This window comes from Grus americana, chromosome 14, assembly GCF_028858705.1.
Source record: "Grus americana isolate bGruAme1 chromosome 14, bGruAme1.mat, whole genome shotgun sequence".
Lineage (NCBI taxonomy): Eukaryota > Metazoa > Chordata > Aves > Gruiformes > Gruidae > Grus > Grus americana.
The window spans coordinates 19,339,209-19,366,422 of NC_072865.1; the positions used below are offsets into that span (position 1 = coordinate 19,339,209).

Sequence of the window (27,214 nt, forward strand, 5' to 3'; positions counted from 1 at the left end):
TTCAAAGGTATCCATTCTTCGCTTTTGGCCTGCTGCATTTCAGTGTAAATGCCATCTTCATATAACTTCCAGGTTATTTTATTCTGAATTTTAAGTAACTAACATTGTTTGACAGAACAGCAGGCGGAAGATGGTGCTGCTGTGCCCTGCCCTGGGAGCAGGATACGGCTGTTCCGTGTGCAGTAGTGGGACTACTTTGAAGCAGGTCTTGTCTAAAACCTCCCTTCTTCATGTTGCAAGCCTAATTTATCTAGAAAATTATTTTTAGAACTTGTTTACAGAAGTTGACTGGCATAACACTAGCAGCGCCTATTCTGCCATATCTCTGCCACCTCTTCAGTGGACATGTGGTGTCCACGCACCAGGTTTATCGGCATAATTACAAAGGAGTAATCGCGCTGCTCTGGCCACAAGCTTCCCTCCTGCTGTTGCTGGGTGAGCCCTTACTCCCCACTCCTTCAGAATCCATGGGCTGTCTGAAAAGCAATGGGTGGCTGTCTTCACTGGCATGTGAGAGCGGTTTTTACTGACCTTACCTTGTGTGAAAATGCCAAGCTGCAAATGAGTTTTACAGAACCTCTAGTCAGCCAAACAGTCTGTCTTTCAAGAAAGACTATTCCCCTGAAAGTATGTATTAAACAATATTTCTGACTGGCATCAAAAGGTTCTGCTGAAATGATACGCTGCTGCAACAACTTTTTTGAAGGCTTGTTTATTGCTTTTGCTGTCTAAAATGTAACTATAACTATGGAGTAGCATGATCTAGATGGCTTATAAACCTCTTCTGTGAATGTAGATGGATTAATCTATATGCTTAGCTTCAACAGAAGGGGAATAACTCCTGCAGAGCCCTTGTCTCAAGGGGATAGAGAGCCACTGCAGACTCTTATGCGATGTCAAATTTACTGTGAAGGAAGGCAGGTCGGAGCGGGTTGCACTTGCAATGTCTCGGTGTGTCTCTGCCAGAATGGAGAAGGATGTTTGCAAGTTCCCGTATGATTCTGCTCTCAGGCAGAAAACTTGACTGCAGGTACCCAGAGAAACAATAAAAGATTGTGTAAGAGCTGAGCAGAAGATGTTCCACTTGGTGAGATGAGAAGTGATTGCTTCTACCTCTTTTCAGTGGAAGATAAGTGTGCCAGGGAGTTTGTCGTAACTACCCTCAGAAATGCCGCTGAGTGACTCAAGACATCAAACGTGACAAAACAGCTGCAGTGCAGAATGGAGCTGTGTTGTGTATCATGCCGTGATTGACAGGCTCCTGTGTTTGAGATGGAGATGAGAATGTGTCCTTTCCTTTCATGCTAAGGATGGGAAGAAACGCACATTGAGACCTGCTCTGCACGAGGTAACTCAGCAGATCCCCCTCTGAATTAGTGAGGAGTTTTACACCTTGGATTTAGTACCCCTTTGTCCTGTGACCTGGAAGAGTCAGTGCTGCTCTCCTGGTCAACCAGCCACTAGAGGGGACTGTGATATATATGTATTTTTGACACTAAACTGCTGCAGGTTTTGGCTAGACAGGAGGAGTGGCAGTGCTGGTTCTGCCCTGGCTTAGCATGGGGAGTTCTTGCTCCTGCAGCACGGAGCTGTTTGTGGGCCCTCCGAGTTGCTGTAAAGAGATGCAAGCATGTGATTTGGGTAATTTGAGTTTGAAATATTCCCTTCTTGGCAGCAGCGCATTGTCTGCTTTGTGGTTCCTGAAGTCCAGGCAGCCAAATTTGACCAAAAGGTGCAATAACCACAAAAATCAGATTTGCCTACTGGCTCTGTATCTTCTAGAGAAACCATACCAAAGCTGTGTCCCAAAGGGCTTCCTTCTCATTTTTCTCACATAGTGAAATACTGACCCCCTTATCCTGCCTTTTGAAAACTGAGTAACAGTAAAATAATAAAATGAGACTTGTCTCAGTTGAATAATAGGTTTCAAAGATAGCTTTCAAAATTGCTCTGTACTAACAGTCCATTAACTAGCTAGCACTCTGCCTGAATCTTGTTAAAGGAGTTTAATTCAGGAATTGAGAAGCCAATTTAAATGCAGCGCACAAGAAGAAGAGAAGAGACGGCATTTTGGGAACCAGTGTAAGAAAAAGTTAAATTCATCTGTGAACTATGAAAGTCTTCCTAATTTACAGATTGTAAATACTTAACGTTTACGATGCTGGGCAAAGTAGCCTTGGCTCTCTGACCTCTAACTTTGCTCTTGAGGAAAGGCAGCTTGGCATTGGCATCCTTAGATTTAATGCTCCTCCCTGGAAGAAACTAGGCTGTCCTGCAACTTGGGGCTCATTTTTAATGATGTCACTTAGCACCACGCTGACTTTTTGTTCATCCCAGACTTTGAAGTGTGCTTATGCACAAGTTGCCTTTGTACCGCTCCCCATAGTCACTGCAGTGGCAGTTCTGGCTATTCTCTGAAAAGTGAAAAAGCCATAAATGTTAAGAAGAAACTTTTGCTATGCTATTGAGTGCTTTAGAAAAATAAAAAATTAGGTTGTCTGTCACAGTTTTGTACTGCGTAGTTTTAACGGAAAAGTTTTTCAGACCTTTAAGAAATTAGGTTGTTAAAAGGTGGATGAGGACAGAGTCTGGGTTAAAAGCTTGCAGTAGCTGTTTGCTTGCTGAAGAATATTTTGGAAAGGGAGAGTTTGTAATTTCTTAAAAACAGTGAATAATCTTATTCTGGAACCCAGTACCCCTGTGTCAAATGTTTTTTCTCAACTTAAATTTTATTTTTATGTCTCTTCGTCAGAGAAACTTTGGTAAGACCTAGGAGGCAAAAGCTCTCAATGATGTTTCATAAGCATCAATATTTTTCCAGTTGCTTTAATTTATCTGAAAAGACTGCTCTGTGCCTTTTTTTAATGCACTGGGTTGTATCTTGCATATGGAGAGATGATTTTCTCATCTTCAGTGAAAACCCATGAACAGATGCAGACTGCAAATTTATTTGCTTGGAAAGAATCACATTTGGGCACTTGCAACTCCATAAGCTATCCGTAGCCTCTCGCACTGACATTTTCCCCTTCTGTTGCCCTAACTGTCTAGCCTGATGTCCTAGAGCAATTCTTCAGACCTCCGTCTAAAAACACCACTCTCCAAAAGCCCAAAGCCTTGCACGCTGCAAGATTTTTATTGCAATTTATCCTGATTTGCCCGTACTTGTAGCCTATATATTCTTCAGAGAGCTTAACAGCTGCAGGTTTTTTACATGTGAAAAGCTTTTTAAAAAAAATCTAAAGTGAGTAAAACACAGCTTGGGTTTAAAATAATAACTAGCTTTTAGATTTCAGACACAGCAAAGGTTTTGAAAAACTGAGACTTGCTTATCTTCTGCTCAGGAGATGTAACTAACCTGGGCAGAGCTAGTTCCCTGTCTGATCGAGGTATGTGCTTAGTGGTTTGTGCACATTATACGTTTATTAAAAACGAAGCATGGAATGGAAGTATCCAGCAGATCCAGAAATAAATCTGGTCTCACAAGATTATTCCTTGTGTGTCTATTAGCTACCTGATTTCCAAAGTTTATAAAACGATCATCTTTGGAGGGGAGTGGACGAGCTTTGCTCCTTCTTTAAATACTCTTTTTTTTCATGTTTGCCACCAGAGGTATGTATCAGTACTGGAAGACAGAGATGATGTATCTTTCGTAAAAAGTGCAAACAAGCAGAGCTCTTGACACCCAAATCAAATATTGACTTGAAAAGCTTTTCTGAATCTTTGCATATATTAATCTCTCAAAGCACAGCATTTTCCAAGCTAGGGTCATTATCAGTGATCACTGTGGTATCTGAGCACCTATCTTTCCTGTTCAGTAAGCTAATTTACAGGGAGAAAAATCTGCAAACTCAAGTTTGTTTCTTACTTGCTTTTATTTTGAAGGTAACTCTGTATTACAAGAGAAATGTCCAGAGAAGTGAGGCAGAGTGTTAGTCCAACTTGAGAATAATTTCCCATTTTAAAATGGAGAGCAAAATGTCTCAAGACCAAGCACATTTTCCATAATTTGTCTATAGATAACCTTGGCAGCAATTTAAAACAAATGTCTTCAGTAGATGACCAGTATAACTCTAATGTGCACTCCAAAGTCTGATACTTTTTAAGAATTGATGCACGTTCCTTGTAAGTTCATTTTATTAGTCAACTAATTCATAAATAAATCAAATTCTACTTGTAGAACATGCTTTCCTTACATTCATAATCAGTAAAGTAGGAAAGCCTCAGCAGAAAAAAGTTCTTCCATTTTCCAACAAAACTGGATATACAAATTTAATGGATCATGCATAAATAAAGGCAAGTGACCTTTTAATAGGATAACTTTTGTTCTTGTAAGGTTTTTTTTGAGGCTAATCTTCTAATGCTACACCAAATTATGTATGAAAGGGTTCATAGAATGCTAGTACAGATTAAAAGGCATGTTGGAAGAGGAATAAGAGACTTCAGAATAATCTTTCTATCCAGATTTCATTGTAAGTGCCCATGGGAGAAGCAAGGTTATCAGTAATCTGACGGTGAAACTGATGGGAGAGGGGAAGCGATTGAAGATGAATTTGAACCCTCACATATCTGGACAGCAATTGGGGTGTTTGGAGACATTCTTCTATTTGAAAATCATCCCGGTTAGCTGCTGCTACATGGAGGAGAGGGGTTTCTGCCATACCTTTTCCATAGGGGCAGTCACTGAGAGTGTGGGGCTTGGTCTTCAAACAGTTGGGCCAAGGGAGATGTGAAGGGTGTTGAAGTGGGAAGTGAGTGAGGTTAGGGTTTGGACAACTGTGTTAATGTCCTTTTACCCCAATAGAAACAGCCCTGTACTTACTTGGTTCCTTTTTCCTTTGGAAGCAGAAGCATTTGGGGAAGGGGAAATCTGTAAAAGAGGTCAGGAGGTACAAGCACAGTTGAGCAGAGATGCTGTTGCCATGATGGCTTCAGAGGCAGGTGAAAAGCTATAGAGTCCTGGCCTCTTTTATTTTCCAGATATTTGAGTGTTAATTCCAACAGCATTTTTAAGTAGTTTTTTGGGTACAGTTTTTATAGATGTAGCATAAATGTTATAATTCTTGATATATAACTAAAAGCCTCGATGCATGTCTGGATTTTCATCATCTTAGTCAGTAGCAATATTGGAATACTAGTCATGTAGTGTCATCAAGGAGTTGCCCAAAGTCTGTGTAAGGCTCATTCCTCTTACTATTTTGTTGCCTTCTTAAGAGCATAATGTACTTATTACCATTAAACTTGCCATGAACAGTTTTCTGAATTGCCAAAAACTGGTTTAAACAGCCGATAACAGGCACCAAGTTGGAAGCCTTTAGTAAGATCACAATGCAGCACGCTCTGAGCGATAAGCAAAATGAGATAGGAAAGAATTATGATTTCTACTTTGATAAACATAGAGGCTTTTTTGGATAATTATTCAGGTACTATCCAACTATTACTACTGGAAACACTTGTATTTTAAAGAAAATAATTTGTGTTGCTAAGAAGCATCTAAGATGAGGATTCGCTTTGAAAGTTTTAGCTTAAGATCAGATCTACATTACGTACCAGCAGTGTGATTTCTGTCATGGTAGCTCAGATCGACTTGTGTAACTAATGTGTTTTGTGCTTATAACAACATTTTATCACTTTAGCTTGTTTGTCTGAGGAAGGAATGGTTCCCGTGCCAATAGTTACATCTGCTGCTACAGCTGCGCCTCCGAGGGGCACGGTGCCCACGTAGCACACTGGTATTTCTTTACCAGCTCTGCTCTCTAAAGTCAGGTCTATAGAAAGGATAATCTCCCAGTCTGGGAATGACGGTATTCCTGTACTGCTAGCACTTTACTACATGACTGTGTTTTATGCTATAAATGTATTAGTTCCCTTCAAACACCTCTTCCCCCTCTTTGATTGAGAAATCTTTCTGTTGGCAAGAGAGAGAAGTGCTCTCCCTTGCTGCTCAGTTAATGGAGCCCAGTTCGGGTTGCCGTGATGCACAAGCTCTGGTTTTGCCCAACTGTGTGGAAAATTTCCCTTCTTGAGAAACCTTGACAACACGTGGGGTTGTACTCTGTTGGAAAAAGACGTTTCCTCTGGGTATGGAGGGAGCTCACCAGCAGCGAACAGAGCTTTCATGGGCAGCTGTACCTAGAACGGCACCAGGTAGCTGGAGACAGCTTGTTTGGGTTGAGAGCCAAACACAAAGCTGTAGTCTTTAACTGGATTTTTAGACACGCAAACACAACTTGTAAGGTGCAAGTTTTGAGAATCGATCCCAAAAGGAAGGTGGTTACCCATGAAAATATGAAGCAATTGCCTCAGTATTATAGGGAGCAGAAATACTGTCTCTGATCCCCTTCATCTTTCAATCAGTTGCCAGCCTGTTGAAATAAAAAAACCCCTATTTCTCATTGTCTAAAAATTTAGAATCAAAAAAGAAAACATTTTGCTTGCCAGTGTCGTTCCATCTAGCTGAAAGTTTCCCTCCATGTGTTTATAACTAGACTTGAAATTAAAATTGCTCTCATCTTCTGCGTGAGGTTGCAGAGCTCTGGAAATAGCAGTTATCTCAATTTTCGTCCATTATTCCCCTTGGTGCTTTACCTCCGGAGTTTTTCTGCATGTGGCTTCTTTTATTTAAAGACTTCCACTATTTTAAATTAATACATTGGGATTCTGTTGCCCACAACAAGCTCTTGCAAGGTACCGTCTGCGGAGCTGCAGCCACTTGCAACTACTGAAGTCATATAAAATCACAGAGTAGTTACAACATGACTCCCAGTGACTTGCTCCGGAGTCCCTACGGACTTGAACCAAAGTCCTCCTGCCATCCCGCCACGCATTAAAGAAGTGAAACTGTTTTGCATAATTCATAATTAGCTGTGCTTCTGCAAAACTAGTGAGTTTATAGGATTACAGCTGTAATGCAGACTTCTCCCTCATGCAGTACCTAGTAGGATGGACATTAAAATGCTCACATTCATCTTAAATATTGTAGTGTATGAGTGAATAAATAAATGTATGGACTTATTGAATAATAAAAAAAAAAGGCTTTTAAGGGGCATGGAAATTACATAATTGCCACATCTCTTCTGAGAGTCCTTAGTTGCCACTTAGTTTTGCCAGAACAATTGTTTCTGTCGATAAATTAATTTCATGGGCTTTAACCGTCATGAAGTGAATCTGGACTGTTTTCTTAATATGGGGAAGGAAGAAATTAGATGTGCTGTATCTGAGTTTTGTGAGAATATCAGATACGCTTTTCTTTAGCAGGTCCTCAAGCGGAAAATGTTGAATGGCTGGCTGTCCACTCTTTTTTTTTTTTTTTTTTTACTTTTAAAATGAGTGATTTTAAGCTACTTAAAAGTGGGAATTTGCATTCCCAGAGAAATTGTAAATGAAAAGCAAAAAACAGAACAACAAGAAGCTGAAGTTTTGAAGTTTAATCAGAAGTTAAAATGCCAGGAACACCTTTGAAAAGCTTTCTTTCTGTGTTGAAAGTCCGAAAGTGTCTGTGTATAAATGAGTAGGTTTTGTTATTTTTGCATAAGGGTTTGTGAGCATCAGTTATGAGAGGCTACCAGTTAATGTTAAATTGAAAAAGTTAAGTTTTTTCAATGGTAAGACCATCTGAAAACTCTTACTTCTGTGATGCTATTTTTACAACTGCAGTTTCAAATGAGAGGAGTCAGACTCTTAGAATTCAATTAGTGTGTGTTTGTCTCCTGCATAGCAATGTATCATCCTTATTTAAAACAATGCTGTGTGGCAGAGGCAGCTCTGACAATTTTAAATTATGCAGCAAGAAACACATCACAACCCTTCTTTGGATGCCACCACTGCTGGATGGTTGCATCCAGCACCCACGCAGGAGGGCTTTGTGGATTTTGACTTTCGGAAGAAGCTGGCCTAAAAACATGACCTGTCAACGAGGAGGAAAAACTTGGTGTTGCTTCTCTGAAGTCAATCCAGGGTGCACGAAGCAAAGACTTTAATACAAACTTTCATTGTCAGCCTTTGAAATCCTTGAAAAAGACGATTCAATGTCTTAGAGATTATAGTTCTGTGTTTCTCTTGGATTTTTTTGTCTCTTATTAAAAAAACAATTTGTCAATCCTTTAATAAACAGTTCTATGTAGAGTAACCCCTCTACCTAAGCTAGGATGTCAATGCAAAGAGAAAGTTTAACAAGTACAGAGCTGTAGCAATATTTCTTGATTATTTTCAACAGTGTAATTTAAGAAGCTTAGTGATGACCCCAGGCTCGTGTAGTTGAGGCTACTATAGTCTTTGAATTGCTGGAAGACATGGCTCCTTAGTCATTATCTGAACAAATTTCAAGTTAAAAAAAAAAATGTATTTCGGGTGAAAAAGGTACAAACTGCCTTTTGTCAGAGAAGGCAGTTGTCTGCAACAGCTGACAACACAAACATAGGCTGACAAATTGTCACTAATGGAGGAAAAAACACTTTAGAAATGTCAAGATTTTTCCTGATTTAAAATTAGTAAATTCTGAAGAATCAAAATAACTAGAATTTGTGATGGAATCACTCTGTGACAGATGGCACAACTTATTTTTTTTATATTGGAATTATACCTTCCTGTTAATAACATTAGCCCTGATTGACCCTTTGCACTGAGATGTTGCCTACCTCTAGAAGGAACCAGGTGAGTAATGCCTCCTCCAAAGGCATCATCTCATCTTGCAGTACTCTGATGTCATTGTTAACACAAATAGATTTGAGTTTCAAAAACTGATCTGTGCTTGAAACCCACTTCCCAGCTCAGTTCGTCCGGCTTTGAGCTTTACTTGGCACCGGTTCATTAGTTCAGTTTGTAGAAGTGGCTGCATCTCTGTGCTTCTCGTGAGTGCTCGGTGCCTTTGTCACGGGGGTAAATTTAAGCTCGTTCATCGAAATATCAGCAGCTGCTTTGGGTCCGTCGTGCCTTTTAGGATACATGAAGACGTCTCTGGGACGTGGTTGTATGTGCTCTGAACTGAGAGCGCCTTGGTATTGCAGCAAAAATATGCTTTTAAATTGGTCTGTCAGTGCTGCAAGAGGTATCTCTGAACTGCGTCAGTCTGGCTCCTCTAGTCTGTCTTCATTCCCTAGGTATTTTTAATTTTTTTCAAGAGATTGCTCATTATGGCCGATTACATTATTTGCGATTATTTTTTTTTGTCTCCTTTGCCTGTGCCAGCGGTGCTTGATGATACTGAATGGTAAGAATGAACAAATGCAGCGGGAATTCAGTTGCTATTTTGCTCTCGAGCACAAGTGTTCTTTCTAAATCAAGTCTGACCACTTACTATGTCAGTCAGCTACATTGTTGGAGACACAGAGAAACTATTTCATTTACATTTGATTAAGGGGAATTTTTGTTTGCTTGAGGTGCTCTATTTTACTTTAGAAATGTATGATTTCCAAGCGCTCTGCGTGCTTTAAAACAAATTTGGCTGCAGTTGATCTTCATCTTGGCCGCAAAATCCTATGTATTATGCGTGCCTGTCAAATCACTGGCCAGCAGTACCCTGTGCTCCCTACAGACAGGGCGTGTGAAGCTATTTGTCAAATATCTCACAGGAGTTATTGATGATGGGCTCTTTCAGACACCTTTAAATTAAATTTCTTAATCATACAACCATCCGCCTCAGCTAGTACATGCAGCTTTAGAATTCATACTATAGAGCACCTGGTAATTAATTTAATGACAATTTAAAATACCTTATTGTAATGTCATTTACAGCTGGTGAATTAGTTGACATAGCACTTCTTAAATTTTGAATTCAAAGAGGTTTGTGGGTGTTTTCCAATAGTTTGAAGGAGTCTGCCCGTGGGTGCAGCAATTGCTGTGAATTTAGGACCATGTCCGCAGCATTTTGAAGTTGTCTCCGCTGCCGCCACATCCCTGCTTCTCTCTCATGTTCAGCAAATAGTTTGCTGGGAATTTTGTGTGTTAATCTGGCAAAGAAACTAATCCGCCAAAGCGAATAGCTTTCTTTTGGACGAGCATGCTGAAATGAAGTGTTGAGATTTGGAGACGCAGCAGTAGGATGGGATGTGGCAGCCAACAGTCGGATTGTCTTAAACTGCCAAAGACCCTCAGTCAGGGAAGCACACACGCTTCTTTCATAAAGGTTGGCAGTCCCAGTCGGGCGATTTGTAAAGAAGAATTGCCATCAGTGAGGTATTCAGAAGAAAAATGACTGCTCAAAAATGACTGTGCAAAAAAGCAAAATTTCATCGTACCATGGCGGGGACACTCAATTATAAACTTCTTTGCCTCTCTGTATTCAGACAGAGCGGGGTTTCTGTGTGCTTGATTCATCACACTTGGCTTGAGAGAGAGCACAACATCTCCAGATATCGGAGAGGCTGATTTTGTAGTGCTTCAATGTCGCTTTTATTCAGCCCCTACTCAATAGAGCTTTGTGTTCTTCTAGCTCCTAGAGATTGTAACTGCTGCCGCGGAGGCAGAAATGACATGAAAATATGGACCATAAAAAATATTGGCAAACTGGTGTGTATCAAAAATATGACCTGTGCTTAAAACAACAGCAAAATCTTTATTTGACTTTTAAATCATGACATCTTACTGTCTCTTGATTATTTTTTTTTTTGAGCCTCTAAACAAAAGCATAATATACTACAGCTCACTGTGAACTAGGGATTTAAGACATGGCAAATATACAGGAGACAAAAGAAAAAAAGCTATGCTCAAAATAAAATCGAGAGTAGAGCTGTTTGGTGGTGGTGTGTGGAGAGGAACTGAGCTGGAGACTGCAGCAAATGTGGTAACAGAAAGGAGGGAGGGAAGAGCCTTGGGAAGCTAGGTGCAAACTGCATGACCTTGCAATGATCGAAGACTTAACTGCTACTCCACCTCTTGGTATGTAGGTCTTGTCTACAAAGACTAGTGGAAAAGAAAGTTGTGGAGAAGGACACGAATATTCCTGAAAGCTGGCAGAGCTTTCTATGTCTTGTTGATGCTGCGTAGTCTCTCTCGACTTCAGTTTGTTTTCATCCAAATGTATGCTGTTGCATCTATTTACTTGGGCGTTCGGTGTTGGAAATGTACCTCTCTTCTTGACAGCGCACTGCTTTTTATCCTTTGTAACTTGACTTGGAGCTGGAGGGAGGAAGAGGCTGTGTGCTTTGCAACGGGAACGTGCTTTTTGGTCCCAAAATTAATAATGGGATTGATGAAAAACACTGTTCAAATACATTGGCATGTGGTTGATGGTTTGTGGGACAGTAATGTATTCTGTGTGGGAACATCTGTCATAAGGGAATGGTTTGGGGAGAGGGAAAGCTGCAGATACGACTTCAGAATGACTTGTGTACGAATGTGCAGGATAGTTTAATTAAAGGGAGAATGGAACTTCCCCAGCTTATAGAGAAAAGTAGATGGAGAAATCTGATTCACTGGTGTTACTGAGCATCTGCTGGCTTGTGAGGATGCTTTTACAGCATGCTTACCGAGGGGTTTTGCAGGTTGCTCTGTCTCTGAACGGACAGTACTTGGTGTTCATCTCAGTTCACTTTGTGCTATTTTTACAGCTTTCTGTGTTCAAATGGCTCAGAATAACATGCTTGTCATTCACCTGTCAACTAAGAAATGTAACTTACTTCAGACTTCCTTCCCCTGAGAGTAGCTCCGATATGAGGAGTATCTTCAATTACCAAAAACTTCTGTGCTGTCCCCTTCCCCTGTGCTCTTAAAAGGCCGGTGTTTACAAAAGGTCCTCTGTTTCAAGATGACCTAGTTAAAGATGCTGCTGTGCAACAGGTCAAGGTTTTGGAGTAAAGTTTTTAGCATCACAAGATGATACTCAAATTTCAGAGAATTTTGGATGGATTTTCAAGATCACCTGTACCAGCAAATGGTTTTATTTGATGAATCGTGGCATAAATGGAGGGCTGGAGGAACGCCTGCCTGATGCTGCAGCCTTTGACTAGATAAAGCAGTGCATCGAGTAGTTTAAGCCAATGCATTCAAATACCTGTATCCTGTCGCAGAGGTGCGCTCCGTGCAACACCAGCAAAACAGCTCGAGCTTTGCAACACCACTGCGCCGCTTGCATAGGTGAATTGCTTGATGAGCCTCCAGGTGGTTTTGGGTCGACACACAGTAGGATATAGAAATTTTTCAAGAAAAAGGGAGCATCCCTACGCTTATGGACATCGGAATACGTAATTCTCAGATGCATGGGAGCTGGATTGTTTTTTTTAATTGTGGTTGCTGCTGTCTCACTCGAGTGGGAACAGGCTTTTTAACTGTAACTTCAAGTGCTGCCAGTGATGCTCTTGTATGTTTTGCTGGTGAGAAGTTAACTGAATCAGTGGTAACAATGATCTGTCTGTCCTGTTTGAGTGACTGGTTTTATGATCTGTTGTGTTACGATTTAACAGCTAGAGAAGGAACAGATGTTGATTAATGGTTTCAAACTCAGAACTGAACGAATGCGGATGCTTTGTATTTCATGATGGGTTACTGGTCACTGGTAAAAGGTTTCCTACAGAGGGAACAAAACCTAGTTCTAACAGTTGTGCTTTGTTTTCTCCCACCTCTGACACAGGTTGCCAACTTGGCCTGTTCCATCTCGAACAACGAAGAAGGTGTGAAATTGGTTCGCATGTCAGCCAGCCAGCTTGAAGCCCTATGTCCCCAGGTAATGAAGAGCGTAAGAACATAAGATGAACCTGCGTAAGATGGGCAACTGGTCCTGCTTAGGACGTGTCCTGCCCTCTTGGTGGCTGTGTACGGACTTACTGCAGAACTTGACTTTTTCCTTAATATATGTAGAGAATGAAATGCAGTATAGACATCGAGACTTAGAAACTTTAAAATACGTGACAAAGTAATTAGTGATACGAATGGGTGTTTTTTTACGTAACAGCTCTAATTTCATTTGGCCAGGGGATTCTAGTAACCTGCAAGACAGTAAAGTGGTGAAGCTTCAGTGGTTTGCTGTGCACAGTCATGTTGCGGGAAGATGTCTTGTGAAGATACTACCACTGCTCTTCTGCATGCTGTAGGATGAGTTATAGATATATTATTTTTTTGCCTGAGTAGAATATAAATATGCCAAAAAAAAAAAAATCATCTCAATAGAGTAGGATCAGAGGAAGCTGGCTATATGTGAAGAGTTTGAACCTGGCTGAGACTACCTTTTAATTAATAACTTCTTAATGGAAAGAAGGAAATTAAGTTTACATAAGCACTAGACTATCCTCTTCCATTTTGACAGCCCTGACGTTTTAAATGTCAACAACTAGATACTTGGATGAACCCCTGAAGACTACAGTGCTCTGTCAATTCTTGTAATTTACATTTTTTAAAGCAACGGGAAATTCAGATCTAAAACATACAGATAAGCTGCTGTTGGTAATGAGGAGCTAATGGAAAATACATACTCAAAAAAATAGGTCAAATGGCATTTTATGAAAATAAGAAATATTGTTTCAGGATTATATGGAATTTGTTCAGGTTTTTCCACACATATTGGTCTTTTTAAAACCAGTCGAAAGGAAGAGAGAGATGTTCACCTGTACCCGCCTCAGCAGGAGGGGAATTTTCAGGCAATAGGTGGAGATAGGCACCCGAACATAAAACATTAAATATCATCTAGGAGGCCTTTTGTCATCCTGGGGTGGTTCCCACTCCTGCATCAGCTGCCTTCTTTGCCTCCCACATCTGGGGCAAGTGGTGTGTGTGGCTTCTTAAAACCAAAGGTCAATTTTTACAGTTGGAACCAAGCATGTGGAAGAACAGGCTTTTAAAAATACATCTAATCTGGTGTAAGGGCTTGCTCTTTCCTAAAGTAACCAATTGGCTGGATGTAAATTTTTTTTTTGTGTTATCTCCAAGAATATGGATGTCTAGTGCATGTTGTTTCAGACAAATGCTGATGCTTTTGAAAATAATCATCTTAAAGTTAGGTTTTCTTTGAATCTAAATGTATCTGGTAGTTGTCCAACCCTGTGGGCCTCCCCACTGCTGAAATGGTGCGTATTTCGCACTCTTCTCTCTTTGTTTTTCCAACAGCTGCTGATTTAAATAAACCTGCTCCTTTATAAAATAAACATCATGATAGTCATCATAAAATAATTAACAAACTATAGTCAATAGTCACATCTACTGAAGTGCAGTTGTTAACCTTTGACTTCAGGGATTATGGATAATATCTTTAACACCCATTGGAACCTTTGATTATCTATAAATGGACAAGGTCTGTAACTGGTGGGTTTGGCCTTTACAGAGGTCACATATCTGAACTTCCAAGCCTGCAGTTTAGATGCTCTGCTGCACAGTCTTGCCTTAATTTCAGGGTTGTCACCAAGAGATTAGTAAATAACACTATAGATGTTCATAGCACTTGAAAGAGTGCTTTTATATTACATTACGCGTTCTCTGGTTGATTCTTTAATGCTCTAAGAGTATTTAAACATGTTGTGAATCCTGAGAGATAATTAGGGGCACTTGTCTAAACTGTTTTACAAGTGGCATCTGTGTTTTCTCCTAACAATCCAGAAGTTTGTCTCGTGCCAGTCTAAGCGAGGCAGCACACTCTCGTCCTCCTCGACTGCGTTACTGAACGGTCCCCAAACTTTGATTATTCCCTATAATCTTGAAATGCTTCTAGATATAAAGAACAGCATAGTGGGATTTTGTTTCTTTTTTTAGACCATTATCTGTTTATTTTGCAGTTTATTCGTGATGAGATTCACAGCTGCTTCTTGAATCCTTTCAGGTGGCTGTGCTGAACAAACGTGTGAATTAGGCACAAAATACAGATTTAATCCAACATTATCTGCTTTTTTTTTTTTTTTTTTGCTTAGATGGTATTTTTCCAGGAAGCTGCTGGATTCAGAATGAGTCAAGTCAATCAGTAATTACAATACTCTCTGAAACTCAAGTGAATATATCATTATCACACAGAAAGATGATGTATGAAATTTAATTCAAGGTATTGCTGCAGTTGAAAGGATGAAACTGAAATTTAATGCACTTGAGTCCAAGGTAACCTCTTCAATAGCTTAGCCGAGTAGCAGCCATTCTGGGAGTAGGGAACTCCTGGTTAAAGAATGATTTCTGCAGAAATCAATCTGTAGAGTTAATTATAAAAGCTGTATCTCAAATAGAACAGTTATTCGGTCCCTTGCCATAACTAGCTGTTTTGAGCCAGCAGCGGGAGTAAGAACATGTAACACTTCAAACTGGTTAGGGAAAACTTGGAAGTTTTGTCAGTACGAACAAGAAGTCGTTCATTGCCAGTGTCACCTAAGGGTTCAGACATTCTCAGGTTTGAAGTTTAATTCTTTGAGGGGGAAAAAAAGATGCAGAAGATTTCTCATCTGAAAAGTCTCTACAAAAGCAAGCAGTTCAATTTGTTTAGTGTGGCTATGTTACTGGAAATCAGCTCGTCCTCAAAAGTAACATCATCCTTCCTCTTTGTGAGTCCCCAGCCAGTTAACGCCGAAATTAATGCGAAGTTGACGACGTAATGTGGTATTTAGAGCTCCCTGTTGATGGTGCAGGAGGAGGTGTTAGGAAGAACTGTGCGTGCTCTGTCGTAGCCAGCCAGCTGGGTGACTTGTGCTAGGTCGGGTTTACAGGGGAGGAACGAGGCAGCATTAGGGGGTCACTGCTGGTTTTCTTCATGAAGCTTTGACTTACAAGCCTGCTTGAATTCTTTTCTTTTGAGGTCACATCTTGCTGAAAGTCTGTATGTCAGTGAAACAAACAACTTTGTCCAGCATCTCGTAGGAGTTCCCTGCAGTCCTGCAGCTTCATGCCTTGCTCGATGGTGGGGGAAACACACCTGCCTATGGTGGGTTAAGATGAAGGAGCAAAAGGCCTCCATCACTACAGTTAAATGTGTTTTTAAAAATGCTTAAGATGTCTTTCATAATGGAAGTGGAAAAGTACTGCTGTGAAATGCTTGGAATAGTTGCCTGTGCTTCCATTTGCCTAGCAGAGTGCCAGGGGAAGTTTTTCTTTGCTTTCTTGCTAAACACAGAGCTTGCCAATGGTAAATTAGTGAAAGATTTTGTTTATCTCGACTCAAAAACCTGGATCCTCGCTCGTAACTCTGGCTTCTGAGTTCGGTTTCCAAGAAGTACTTGCTTTGGGAGCCTGCAAAAGCTGTTTTGTAACAGCATTTGAATTAAAGATGTCTGAGAAGAGAGCTTAACCATGGGAGTGTTTCTGCTTGTACAAGCTGTAGGTGTTTAGAAAGCAACAGTGAAAATGCCCCAGTACAGCTCTTGAAAGGAAAGAGTATTGCTCCAGCCTTTTGATGTGACAGTCTGCTGTCACTTGCAGCTGCTTCTCCCAGCTATATGTTGACTTTCTCATTCTTTTAAGCCTCTGTGAAGTTCATCTGTAGGCTTCTAACCAAATTGCAGTCAGGCTGGGAGTTTCAGAACATAATTATGGATTGGAATTTCCATCAGTTTGGGTGTTTGCTTCCGCTAGCAAAAGCTGGAGCCCATTGCCCTTGAGACTGGGATCATCTTCTGGGAAGCAGACTGCAGGAGCAGGGTAGACCCGCACCTCCCTGGTGCGGGCACAGAGGACCTGTTCTTCCATCTGTAAGGGAGGGCTCGCTCTGAGCCACTGCCAGCTGCCTTTTTCCTCTGCTGCCCAAGTAGCTCATCCTCTTTAGAAGCCTTGGGAGGGCATTGGGCAGCGTCTCTGCCTGTCCTTTCCCTGCTGTCTACCTTAGCACAGACGGCATGTTTAGTGTAGCTCGCCGTCCCCTGCACAGTCAAGTGAGTGTTGCCCATTAAACGGAGCTCAGATAATTCTTGGATTAAATTACATTTTTAATAAAAATAAATTGGCTCTTCTCATATTAACATCTTGTTTTAATAATTGCTGTTCCACATCCTTACATTCCAGTTTTGAACTGCTTGAAGAGCAATTTGTTGCTTATGGATTTCTGATGAGGCAGATGGTTACATATGCTGATCACACCTACTGACACACAGACAAAATACCAAAGCATGAGGAAACCCATGTAGAGGTTCCAAATAGCACGAAAACTTTTGTTTAAAAGTTGCAGCATTTCAGAGAAACAAAAAAAACCCCTCAAGTCCACCCCCTCAACTCAACCAAAGCCAAACGCGACCTGCAGGCTTTCTCTCCTCGAGTCCCCAATTACTGCCAGTTCCCTGGTGGCTGTTAGAGAAGGAGATAACTTCATTTTTCTTGCGGTAAAGACTTTATATCGAACAATTGTCCCCTTTTTTCTTCTCTTTGAAAGACTGTCAGATTTTTTGAATGTACTAACTAGCAGATCTGTCTCCAGACTGTTTAATTACAGGTGCTTGAAGCATTTTATTGGCATTGAGTAGGAATACTTCTATAAAAAATTCTTAACACTTGGGTTGCAGTTTTGTATTGTGCAGCCTTGCTGTGAAGAAGAGTCAGCACAGGACAGGAGTGGCCATCAAAGAAACAATATTAGAAACTCGAGCAGTTCCTGATGCATAAAAAGAAGCGAAGATAGGAGAAAGGGGTTCAATTCTGTAGAAGGAGGTATGATAGCATGTAAGGACCCTGTGTGTTCATCGCAGGCACGGTATGAGCTGTGGAGCGCAGTAGCGGAACAGCTTCCAGAAGAGTCCCTAAAACCCCTAAAGCTTCAGTGCTTGAAGTCTGTGAAATGCAAAATGAAGCAATGCAAACGGACACCAAAACAAATGGCACCAAAATTCTTGCAGCTTCTACATTGACTGGTACTGTAATATCAGTCCTCAGCTACAAATGAAAATACTTTTTCTATGTATGGGGAAGTTGGTAAGATAATTATCTATACACAGTATGCAAATAGTAAATACTTTGACAGTAGTATATGCTAAACTGGAAAAGGTCATGTTATTCTAGTAAAAGGGCATATCTGTGGGTCATTATAGCACTGTAACAACAAGAATAAATATCTCTGCAGAGATGCCTGCAGTCACTCTGTGCAGGAAAGTGCTCAAAGTACCTTTTATACATCGGAACAAAGTATTGGAAATCAAAGCAAACTTTTCCTTCTTTTGGTGTATCAGCCTTCGTACACTTGCTGGTCACTGCCATTATAGCTGGAGAAAGTGCAAAACAATCTTCTGTATGTTTTGCTTCCAGGCATTTCGGCTCATCGGAGTCTGCAGAGTGCTTTTTGCTGTATTGAAGTATGTAGAGGGTTAGCACGCGTAGATGTGTGGATGCAAACCTGGGGTTGGATGTAACTGGAAGCGACTTAAATGTCCTGCTTACGAACCGTTTTTTTCCACTCAGAGCAAAATGCAATTAGGAGCAGGGAAGGAGACATGAATAGGGTGAACACTGGAGGTAACTTTGGCATCTGGCAAATGTAAAATTAGATTACGAGCAGCTTCTTACAAATTGCCAGTAAGCAAGCTATGCTTTCTTTAATACAGAAAAATATTGGCATTAAAATCCACCTGGGCAAGGGGAGAGTCCTGGCTGGGCTCAGCTGGTGTGGCAGCTTTGGGGGTAAGGTCATGGATCCATTTGTTGACCATTTGGAAAGCTGTGATCTGAGAATCATGTTTTTACTTTCTACCTTATAACTCACCCTCCATATCACAGGAGCACTCTGAGGCAGCAATAAAATAGAGCAAATGAGGGGCACTGCCTGGTGCAATTACTGGTTTTGGCAGGTTGAGTAGGAGACTGCTTCCACTCAACCTTGTGCTGAGGTTGTTCCAAAAAGCAAAGCTGAGATCGCTGCTTCTGCCCTTGCTCACTCTCGGATCTTCTTCCTAAAGCAAACTCGATCCTGTGCTGTGCTTGATCAGCTCCCTTTCATGTACTCCAGAATAAAACTGATTTTCACATCCGAGCTAGGGCTTGGTTTGTGCATGTCACTTTTTCTTCTACCCCTGAGATAATAGCTGATGGATGCTTCTTTTATTAGCTTTTTTTTTTTTTTTACACAAATGTAAAGTATCCTGGATTTGAAGGCCACAGAGCTACTGCCCAACTCATACCTAAATGCCATAAGAAAGCTGGGAAATAAAGATGATTATTGAAAAACAAAAAAGTGAGTTATTTGGGAACTGCAGATGTTTTGGTTGTAAAGGAAAGGTGTGTAGTGAGGAGAGGGGAGAGGACTGGGTGTTTGGTTTTGAAACTGAGAAACTCATCCTTGTTGTGGCACTGTAGCATCCTAAAACCAATGCTAGAGGAAACAGGGCAAAGTTAAACCAGCTGCAGAAAGAACAAAAAGTTCCTATGAGAAAGACTGAGGCAAAAAATAAAAAGTGCTTACAGTTATATTGGTTACAGACAGCCTGCACCCTGAGACCCTATTAAGATACAACAGGCAGGGATTGCAAAGCACAATAAATAGGTGACGCTTCTCTTCTCCCAAGTGATATTTCTTCCTTTGGTCATGCCAATTCTTTGTAGGAACACTACCATGTACAGGAGCTGTCTTTTAGTCTTTCAGATGGGGTGCTCTAAAGCTGAGGCTGGAAAAAAAGCCTAAAAAATCTAATTCTGGGTGACCTGGTGGCTTTAATTTACCCACAAGTATATCTCAGGTTAAGGCGTTTTCTGTCCTGGTAATAGCTGTGCTGTTTAGAGAGCCTCTGGGCAAAGCGGCTGCAGTCTTGTAACCCAGGCAGAAGTCACTCTTCAGGGAACCTGGGAGAGTCCTGCCCTGCAAAGGTATAAATATATAAATTCAGTCTGACATCTGTGGTTTCAATAGGGAAAATAATAATAAATAAAAAAAAGCAGCAAGTTTTTCCCATGAACAACATGAGAAGAGGATTTGAGGTACAGAATGAGACCTCACTTGGAAGTCTTTTGACTCCTAAGCCTGCCTGATCTCAGGCGCGCGTTGCCAAGTCCTGGCTGCTGCCGCGGGAAGCTGCGAGGCGGAGGAGAGCGACTCCAAGTAACTCGCTGGAACCACGTTATCGAGCATTGGGCTGTCTGACTTGAACATTGCAATTGCTACATGAAACAAAGCACCGATAAAAATAGTGTGTTTTCTTGCCATGCTTCATTTCCTTCTGGATAGTCTCAAAATGTCCCTGTTTGATTCTTTTCTTTGTACAAATTCAGTGAGTCATTGTGATCACAGTGCTCTGGCAGCATTTTGAAAAGCTCTGAAATACAGAATATTTCCCTGAAATTGCCAAATGTTTTACATGGAAGCGGCTACATTTCAGGTAGTCTGGCCATATTCTTCCTATTTTTTGAACTATATATATATATATCTCCTTCCTGTAAGAGTTACTCATATTTTAAAGTAATTGCCCAATGCTTCATGGTTTTTGGAGAAGCAATAGTGTATAATCAGTCCCTTCCCCCTCCCCCCAAGTGTTCATTTTTAGATAATAAATGAATCATGATCCTGCTACATATACAGACTATTTAAGATCCAGCATCCCTGTCCTTTTCCCATGTTTTTCTAAGCATCTGTTGGAAAAGTCACTCTGTGCTGGATACCAGGCATCCTGGTAGATTTACTCGAATATACAATGTGCAGGGGTTTGTCAGTAAGCCCTGGGACGTTACCCCAAGCAGACACGTAAGACGCATCCAGGATGACTTGCCCACGTAAATGCTAAGCCGTACATATTTGGCAGAGTGAAGGGTCTTACCAACCCAGCTAGAACTCAACGTTGGAACCACTTTGTGCGTGGAGATAGAGCGTGTGCTACAGAAAAGGACTCTTGAGCTGCATCTGCTGTCTTGAATTTCTTCCTGAGCACGCATGTAGTGTATGGGTTTCCTAAGCTGTAGTCTTGTCTTTAGCTCCACAGTGACACTTGATAGCCTTTGATTTCCCCACCAGGTTGTCCTCATCTCTAGCACTGCTGGCTGCTTTCCAAATGCAAGACATGTCTGCTTGTAGGGGAGATCTTACATGCTAGTTTTGCTTGGCCGTTTTTTTCCAAATACATTTGCCTTGGCCATACATTTTTGCTGTTGTACAAAACAATTTCCTTCTTTCAGCTGGACAGCCTGTCTGTTGGGAGGACGATGGTGCCTCCTGCATTTGGATTTGGTGGTGACGCCCTGTTTGAGTTTCTTGAGCACTTGCAGAGCCTTCTATCAATGACAGCTCTTCCATTACGTGCAAAGAGTTGCTTAAGTGGGCATCTGGGGTTGGACGTGTGCTGTTGACAAAGATGAATTGTTCGGACAGATGCTGCTGCCCAGACATACATCACACAGGTACACAGGCTATGTGTTCCTTGGGCATTAATGCTGACCTTAGTGCTTAAAGGATGTTTTCATATCTGATATTAGCCAGGGCAGCTAGAAGAGAGCAGGAGAAAATGTCCTGACCCTTGGTATCGCCATCTTCTCTGTCTCTGCAGTTACGGTTACTAGCAGGATAAAAGCTGAGAGCAGATTTCTGGAGCATTGTCTGGTTTACCCTTTTTGTTTCCAGGATGCTTGTTATTTGGATTCATCTTCATAAAACTTGGATATCTAGATTTTGATTGACAGGTGGATAATTCATCACATCGATCAGACTGGGGCAAGAAATGGCAGTGGCTAGACTTAAGAAGCAGGGCTCTTGAGTGGAGAATAGGTTTCCCTTTTGAAAACCTCTATTTCTGTTTGATTTTAAATTTTTAAACATCACTTTCTTGGGTGTTGCAAGGCTTTTTTCAGGGCTTTCGGGACTTGAGAACTGTGCTATTAAGAGGCAACATGAGTGAGGGTAGCAGAGCAGCATGGACCATGGCTGGCAGCAGGTCTCTCTCCGAAGGGACACCCTGATCCCCGGAGCTGCCTACACAGAAGATGTGACTTCAGTGGCTGGTTTGAGGAAGGGGAAGCAGCAGAGGACCCCACGTTCTCTGTGAAGGATGGGGGCGCTGTTGTTATTGCCGGGGTTCAAAGGCTTGTTTTATCCCCACAGGTCTCCTGAACAGATTGCCGCTCATGCCAAATTGTTTCTCGCATTTGTCTGTGTTATCAGACCCGTCAAGCTCGTTTTGATTAGTGACCCAGACTTGCAGCCTCCATCTCCAGAGGCAGGATGGTAGCGTGGAGAACAATACAGCTTTTCTGTGGATTTTCTCAGTCACTGCTAATTTCTAGTGTCCGTCAGGTCAATCAGCCTCCTTCTCCTGCCCGATTCATTCAGTGCCATTGTGATATGTTTGACATCACCATCGTTTCCATGTTTAGTGAGTTATATATTTTTTTAAATGCTTTGTGACACTTTTAAATGAAGCAGGTAGAGAAAGTAGATTTTGGAACACTAGAAACATCTGGCGCTTGCATGTTTTGTTTGGCAACTTTGTGAAATTAATACAGTCCTAAAGCAGAGAAGAAAAATTACCCACTGAACTTATAAGTTAATTAGCTCTAAGTCTCAGGTGCTTAAAAATGAGGTTAGGATTGTCACGTCAGTCTGGCTGCGGATGGTTTCTCACGCCTGGCATGTTTCCAGGTCATTCTGCTGGAGCATAGTGCAGCAAGAACAGGAGCAGGCTTTTGAGATTGCTTTCTTCCCACACCTAGAGAGGCTTTTTTGGTCATTTAACTGACCAATTAGTTGGCACAGCATAAACTTTGTTACCCAGCAGTATGTGTGGCATTTGTTCTGCTTAGAAAAACAAGGATCTGGAGTAAATTACAGTTGTAGGGTTGGAAGAAAATTAGAAGGGGGCTGTTCAGGAGGAGCATCAAATACTATTCTCTCCTCCTGTTCCCTGGCTAATCTGGCTTTTCCACAGCCGTAACAGAAATCTTAAGGTTTTATATAACAATTATGGGCACGATAGAGAGTAAAGCCTTAAGGAAAAGAAGAGAAATACAAAATTTATCTTAAATTTTGCATTTGCATATTGTTTCGACTTCAGAATGTGTAAGATTAATCATTTTTTGACCTTTTTTCTCAGGTTCTGGCGAGTAGCTTAGGAAATGCAGCCTCCGGTGTACCAAATGTCATCCTGTCTAAAATATTTAACAACACAACCTGCACTCAGAAAGCAACACCTTTTTAACATGAGCTGTTAAAGAAAGGTGAAGCTAGCTCTCGTGAATACTTGCCAAGTGTTTTGCTTGCAATAACTAACCATAATAAATGTGGAAGCAGGTATGAGTTGGATGCGAGAGCAAGAGAATAAACACTTTGGCGTTTTGTTCCTGAAAACTTATTAAGCTGGCTTTGTTTGCTGTTGACTTCATTGGATAAACATAGGAAAACGAATTGTTTTGTTAAGGATATGTTTTAAAAATCCAGAGGTGTGTTACAGGTCATTAACGCTGCACTGGCTCTGGCTGCTAAGCCCCAAAGCAAGCTGGCTCAGGAAAACATGGATCTCTTCAAAGAGCAGTGGGAGAAGCAAGTCCGTGTGCTGACGGATGCTGTTGATGACATCACTTCCATCGATGACTTCCTGGCTGTATCAGGTAATCAGGGGTTGGATCTCAGAAATAATCATTCTCAAAACTGAGCTTATTCCTGGAAACGGGTGGTTTCTGCACGTATTCTGGAGTCTTCTTGGGTTTTTGGAGGGGATGGTGTTGGTACACTTCACCTGGCAAGCATCATCTTCTGCTGAGTGAGGTGTGAAAATAGAGCAGGAGATCTTGGCGTGAGGAAGAGAGGTATTTTTATAGTGTGAAAACAGTGATAGTTTTGTTCAGCAGGTACTGTAGAAACCTGTCATTGCACTTACAGCGTGTGCGTGCAGAAATGTATATATTTACATGTCAGTAGACAGATCAGCTTAAACGTAGTGAAAGACACTTTATGTCTCAAGATTTTGATTTGCTAGCTGAGCTACCGATGAATTACCATCTAGCTACTGTAGACAAACCTCACCGGTAACATCAAAGGAAATAGAATATGTTTATGTTCAAGTTATGAATGAGAAAAAAGACAATCCCTCACTTCACCTTAGACATAAAAATGAATATCAAGCCATGGGTGTACAAGTTAATTATAATAAAACTGTTCCTTTAGAAAATGTTCTGTGAATATTTTTAACTATGTCAGCTTTAGTAAAGTTTTTCAACTTTTTAAAAAAGATTAGATAATTATAATAGATTAATAATTCCATTTGGCAGAGTACTTGCCAAGATAATCTGTTTTATCAGCATCATTGATAAAGACCCACAATTAGCTGCTGTGACCTAGAAATAAGGGGGGCGTTTTTATTTCCACATCGTCTAACTCTGCTCTAGTCAGAAGACATGGTGATACAACCACACAAATTGTGTCTGCAATAGCGTCGGCAAATTACCTCTACAAACTGAGGGTCTCATTTTCCTGGTGCAAGCAGACTTGGGCATCTCGAGTGACCTAAAAACTCCAGCTGTAAAGAGAGATTTGACACAGGAAAATGTGTGGAGTCAGAAGTACCAGGTGAACATAGCTAGAAAATATAGATGAAAAATTAAGATCCTGAATTAAAAGACCATCCTTTATTTTATAGTTTAAAAAAAAAGAAGGAAAAGAACCCAAGTAGTGTTTCTACAATGAATCACCTGTATTATCATACATGTTGTATTGTGGTTCCCTGGGTTCTGAATACAATTTTTCTTTGCAATGAGTTAGCATAAACTTATTAGGCAATTGAATGTCCCAGTTCTTTGTCTGCGTGCTCGTTGTTGCAGCAGTAGTTGAAATTGCACAGCTGCAAGGAGCCTATTTCTGGGGAAATATATTTAGAGAGAATTGTGTGCTGAAGTTCACGGCTCCACTTGGAGTTTGCCTACAAGTGTACAAAACATTTTAAAGACAAAGAGCTGTCAGTCCGTGAAAACGCAGCCCGTATAAAGCTGCCTTACTGTATTTCACTTCCAGGTGTGGCTCAGAATGGATCCAGCCACTGGAACCGAGTGGTCTGTGTCCTTGTGTAGGTCATTCGAGGTGATGGGTGCTCTGCTTTTGAGGGGAGAGGTTACGGTGTTGGCCCATTGCTGAGCTGCTCTGAAGAGTCTCAAGGGCTTGGCAATAAGCAGGGAACGCTGCTTCTCACGGGCTGACTCGGGAGAGAGTTCACTCCGAGCGTATGCTCGGCACCCAAAATGATGCCGTGGAAATGCTCTAGTTTGAGACTACTTCAGATGCTCGAGTGCATTCAGCAATTATTTGTATGCGCTGCGTTATCAGAGAGATGTTAGAAAAATACTAAAGCAATAAATATTGTTTTAAATATTATTTGTTTGAACTTTGATAAATGTTTCCCATATAAATGCCACAACTCCAATTCGTCTGCTGAATATCTCTTTGGATGAAATCGTGACGGGTATGATTTATACCAGGTTCCGTTTGGGCTTATTAGGATGTTTGTGTCAGTTTGTATCAGTTACTAACTGGGACGTAAGCAGAATTTAAAAGAGTTCTTGTGAGTCTATATGTGTGTGTGTATTTATATAAAAAACCACCCCCACATTCCTACGAAGTGTTGCGCTGTCCGTCAGGAAGTATATGCTCCATTGTTCAGCTTATGCTACGGAATTGTAACAATTATCCGCAAGTAAAGGCTTGATGCAAGAGATGTTGGGTTTAGATCATAGCAGAGTATCACAGAAGAAGGATACTTAAATGCGCAGAGTTGCAGATAAGCTTTATGAAGGGCGTAGTGCGAGAAGGGCCCTGTTGAGTTAGGACAACGCTCTGGCGGTGGCTAGTTGGCAGGGCACAGGCGATGAATAGCAGAGGAGTCCTGTAGCCTAAAGGTCTTTCCTATGCACTCCCAGCCACGAGTGATTTGCAGCTCAGGGAGCTCCAGCATCAGCGGTGCTATCCACTGAACAGTCCTTGACAGATTTTTCTCATTTAAGCTTGTGTTGCTCTTTGGTTGACCATTATAAACCGCTGGCATCTCCATCATCCTGTGCAAAATTCACAGCTTAACTGTGCTCTGTGTGAAGAACCTCCTCGTTTTTACAGTGTCGCCAATTTGCTTCATTTGATGCCCCTAGTTGTAGTAGAAGGTGGTGAAGAGGTTTTTTTCCCCTACTCGCTTTTTTCATGCTGTTTGTAAATGTGCAGACTTCTGTCGTACGCTTAGTCAGTCATCGCTTTCTTGACTGCAGAGTCTTTGCCTGTTTCATTATTCCTGATTTCAAAGCTCTTCTGTACCTTCTGTAATTCTTATCCCTCTTGTCAGTGCCTTCCCTAAGCACTCGGGGTGTGTTTGTGCGCCCACTGTCTCCGCTCTTTAGAGTGGTTGCTGATAGCACCATGTAATTGTCAAATTCAATGTTCTGAAATTACCTGGATCTCCTTTGAAACCCTCTAAAAAAAATCATTCCATTTGCTGCCTTCTGTTCCTCTGCCGCTGACAGAGGTTTACGCAAGAGACTGCCCATCACAGCGGAGCTGTTTTGTCTTAAGAGCCTCCAGATGAATATCGGCTGGGCCCGATGATTGTCCTTCTTCATTACAAGATGAATACTGTATTTACAAGTGTGTGAACACTCAAGTATTTGGTCCATATCCACGTCTACTGACACTGCCGCTTGACCTGGTTCCTCCAGCGTCCCTTGTCAAGAGAGGGTCCAGCATGGAAATTGTTCTAAGACCTTCCACAGGGCACACAGCGGAGAAGCAGAGTTACATTTATGTATCTGTGGCTTTATCTCCCGACTGTTGCTCTTAGGTTTTGATCTCCTTTAGCCCCCAGACTCCCTCGCAGGCTTCTTGGGATGTTTGGAAAAGGATTTCTGAGTCCTTTTAATGAGGAGGTGGGTGGAGGTGGAAGGTGTTTGGTGGGGGTGGATTGAGGATTGACAGTTGTGGGGGACTTTTAATTCTGTTAGCTTTTCACAGTTTTTCATATTTCTTTGTTTGCTCTAAAAATCAGTTTTATTGGAAAAATGTTGCCTTTCCTCTTACCTTCTTGGCAAACCACACCATTTTTTCCCTACAGGGAAAAAGGACAAGATCCCTTTGCCATTGCCTGAGTTATATTCTGTGTTATATTCTATTGCTGTGAGATTTTTCTCCAGCTCAGCAGCAGGAAGGCCGTTAGCTTGGATGCAGGATGGCGTTATCACGTCCCCGAAGGTACTGGAGGTGAACCCGTGCGTCAGCATTTCTTGGGTTCTGCCACCCCACTCTCAGCAGGTGGCATTTTGTGCCAGACACTTGTGGTCCATGTGCCTGTAGGACAGGTGGCAGTGTGTGTATATGCAAGCACACGGAACAGTGTCAAATGTGATTTGTTACCATCCACCTGGAGAGTGTAACCGCAGTGGATGCACCTGACAGTCCCGTACT

General features: G+C 41.4%; 1 protein-coding gene across 3 annotated transcripts in view; it reads left to right on the forward strand.

The window, feature by feature from the left end:
• CTNNA1 (catenin alpha 1) overlaps positions 1–27,214 on the forward strand; it is a 119,114-nt gene that overhangs the window by 72,983 nt on the left and 18,917 nt on the right. For all 3 annotated transcript variants that reach the window (XM_054841419.1, XM_054841418.1, XM_054841420.1), the window contains 2 exons: positions 12,563–12,655; positions 23,235–23,391. In XM_054841419.1, coding sequence (XP_054697394.1) covers positions 12,563–12,655; positions 23,235–23,391 — 250 coding nt within the window. The remainder of the gene's footprint in view (positions 1–12,562; positions 12,656–23,234; positions 23,392–27,214) is intronic.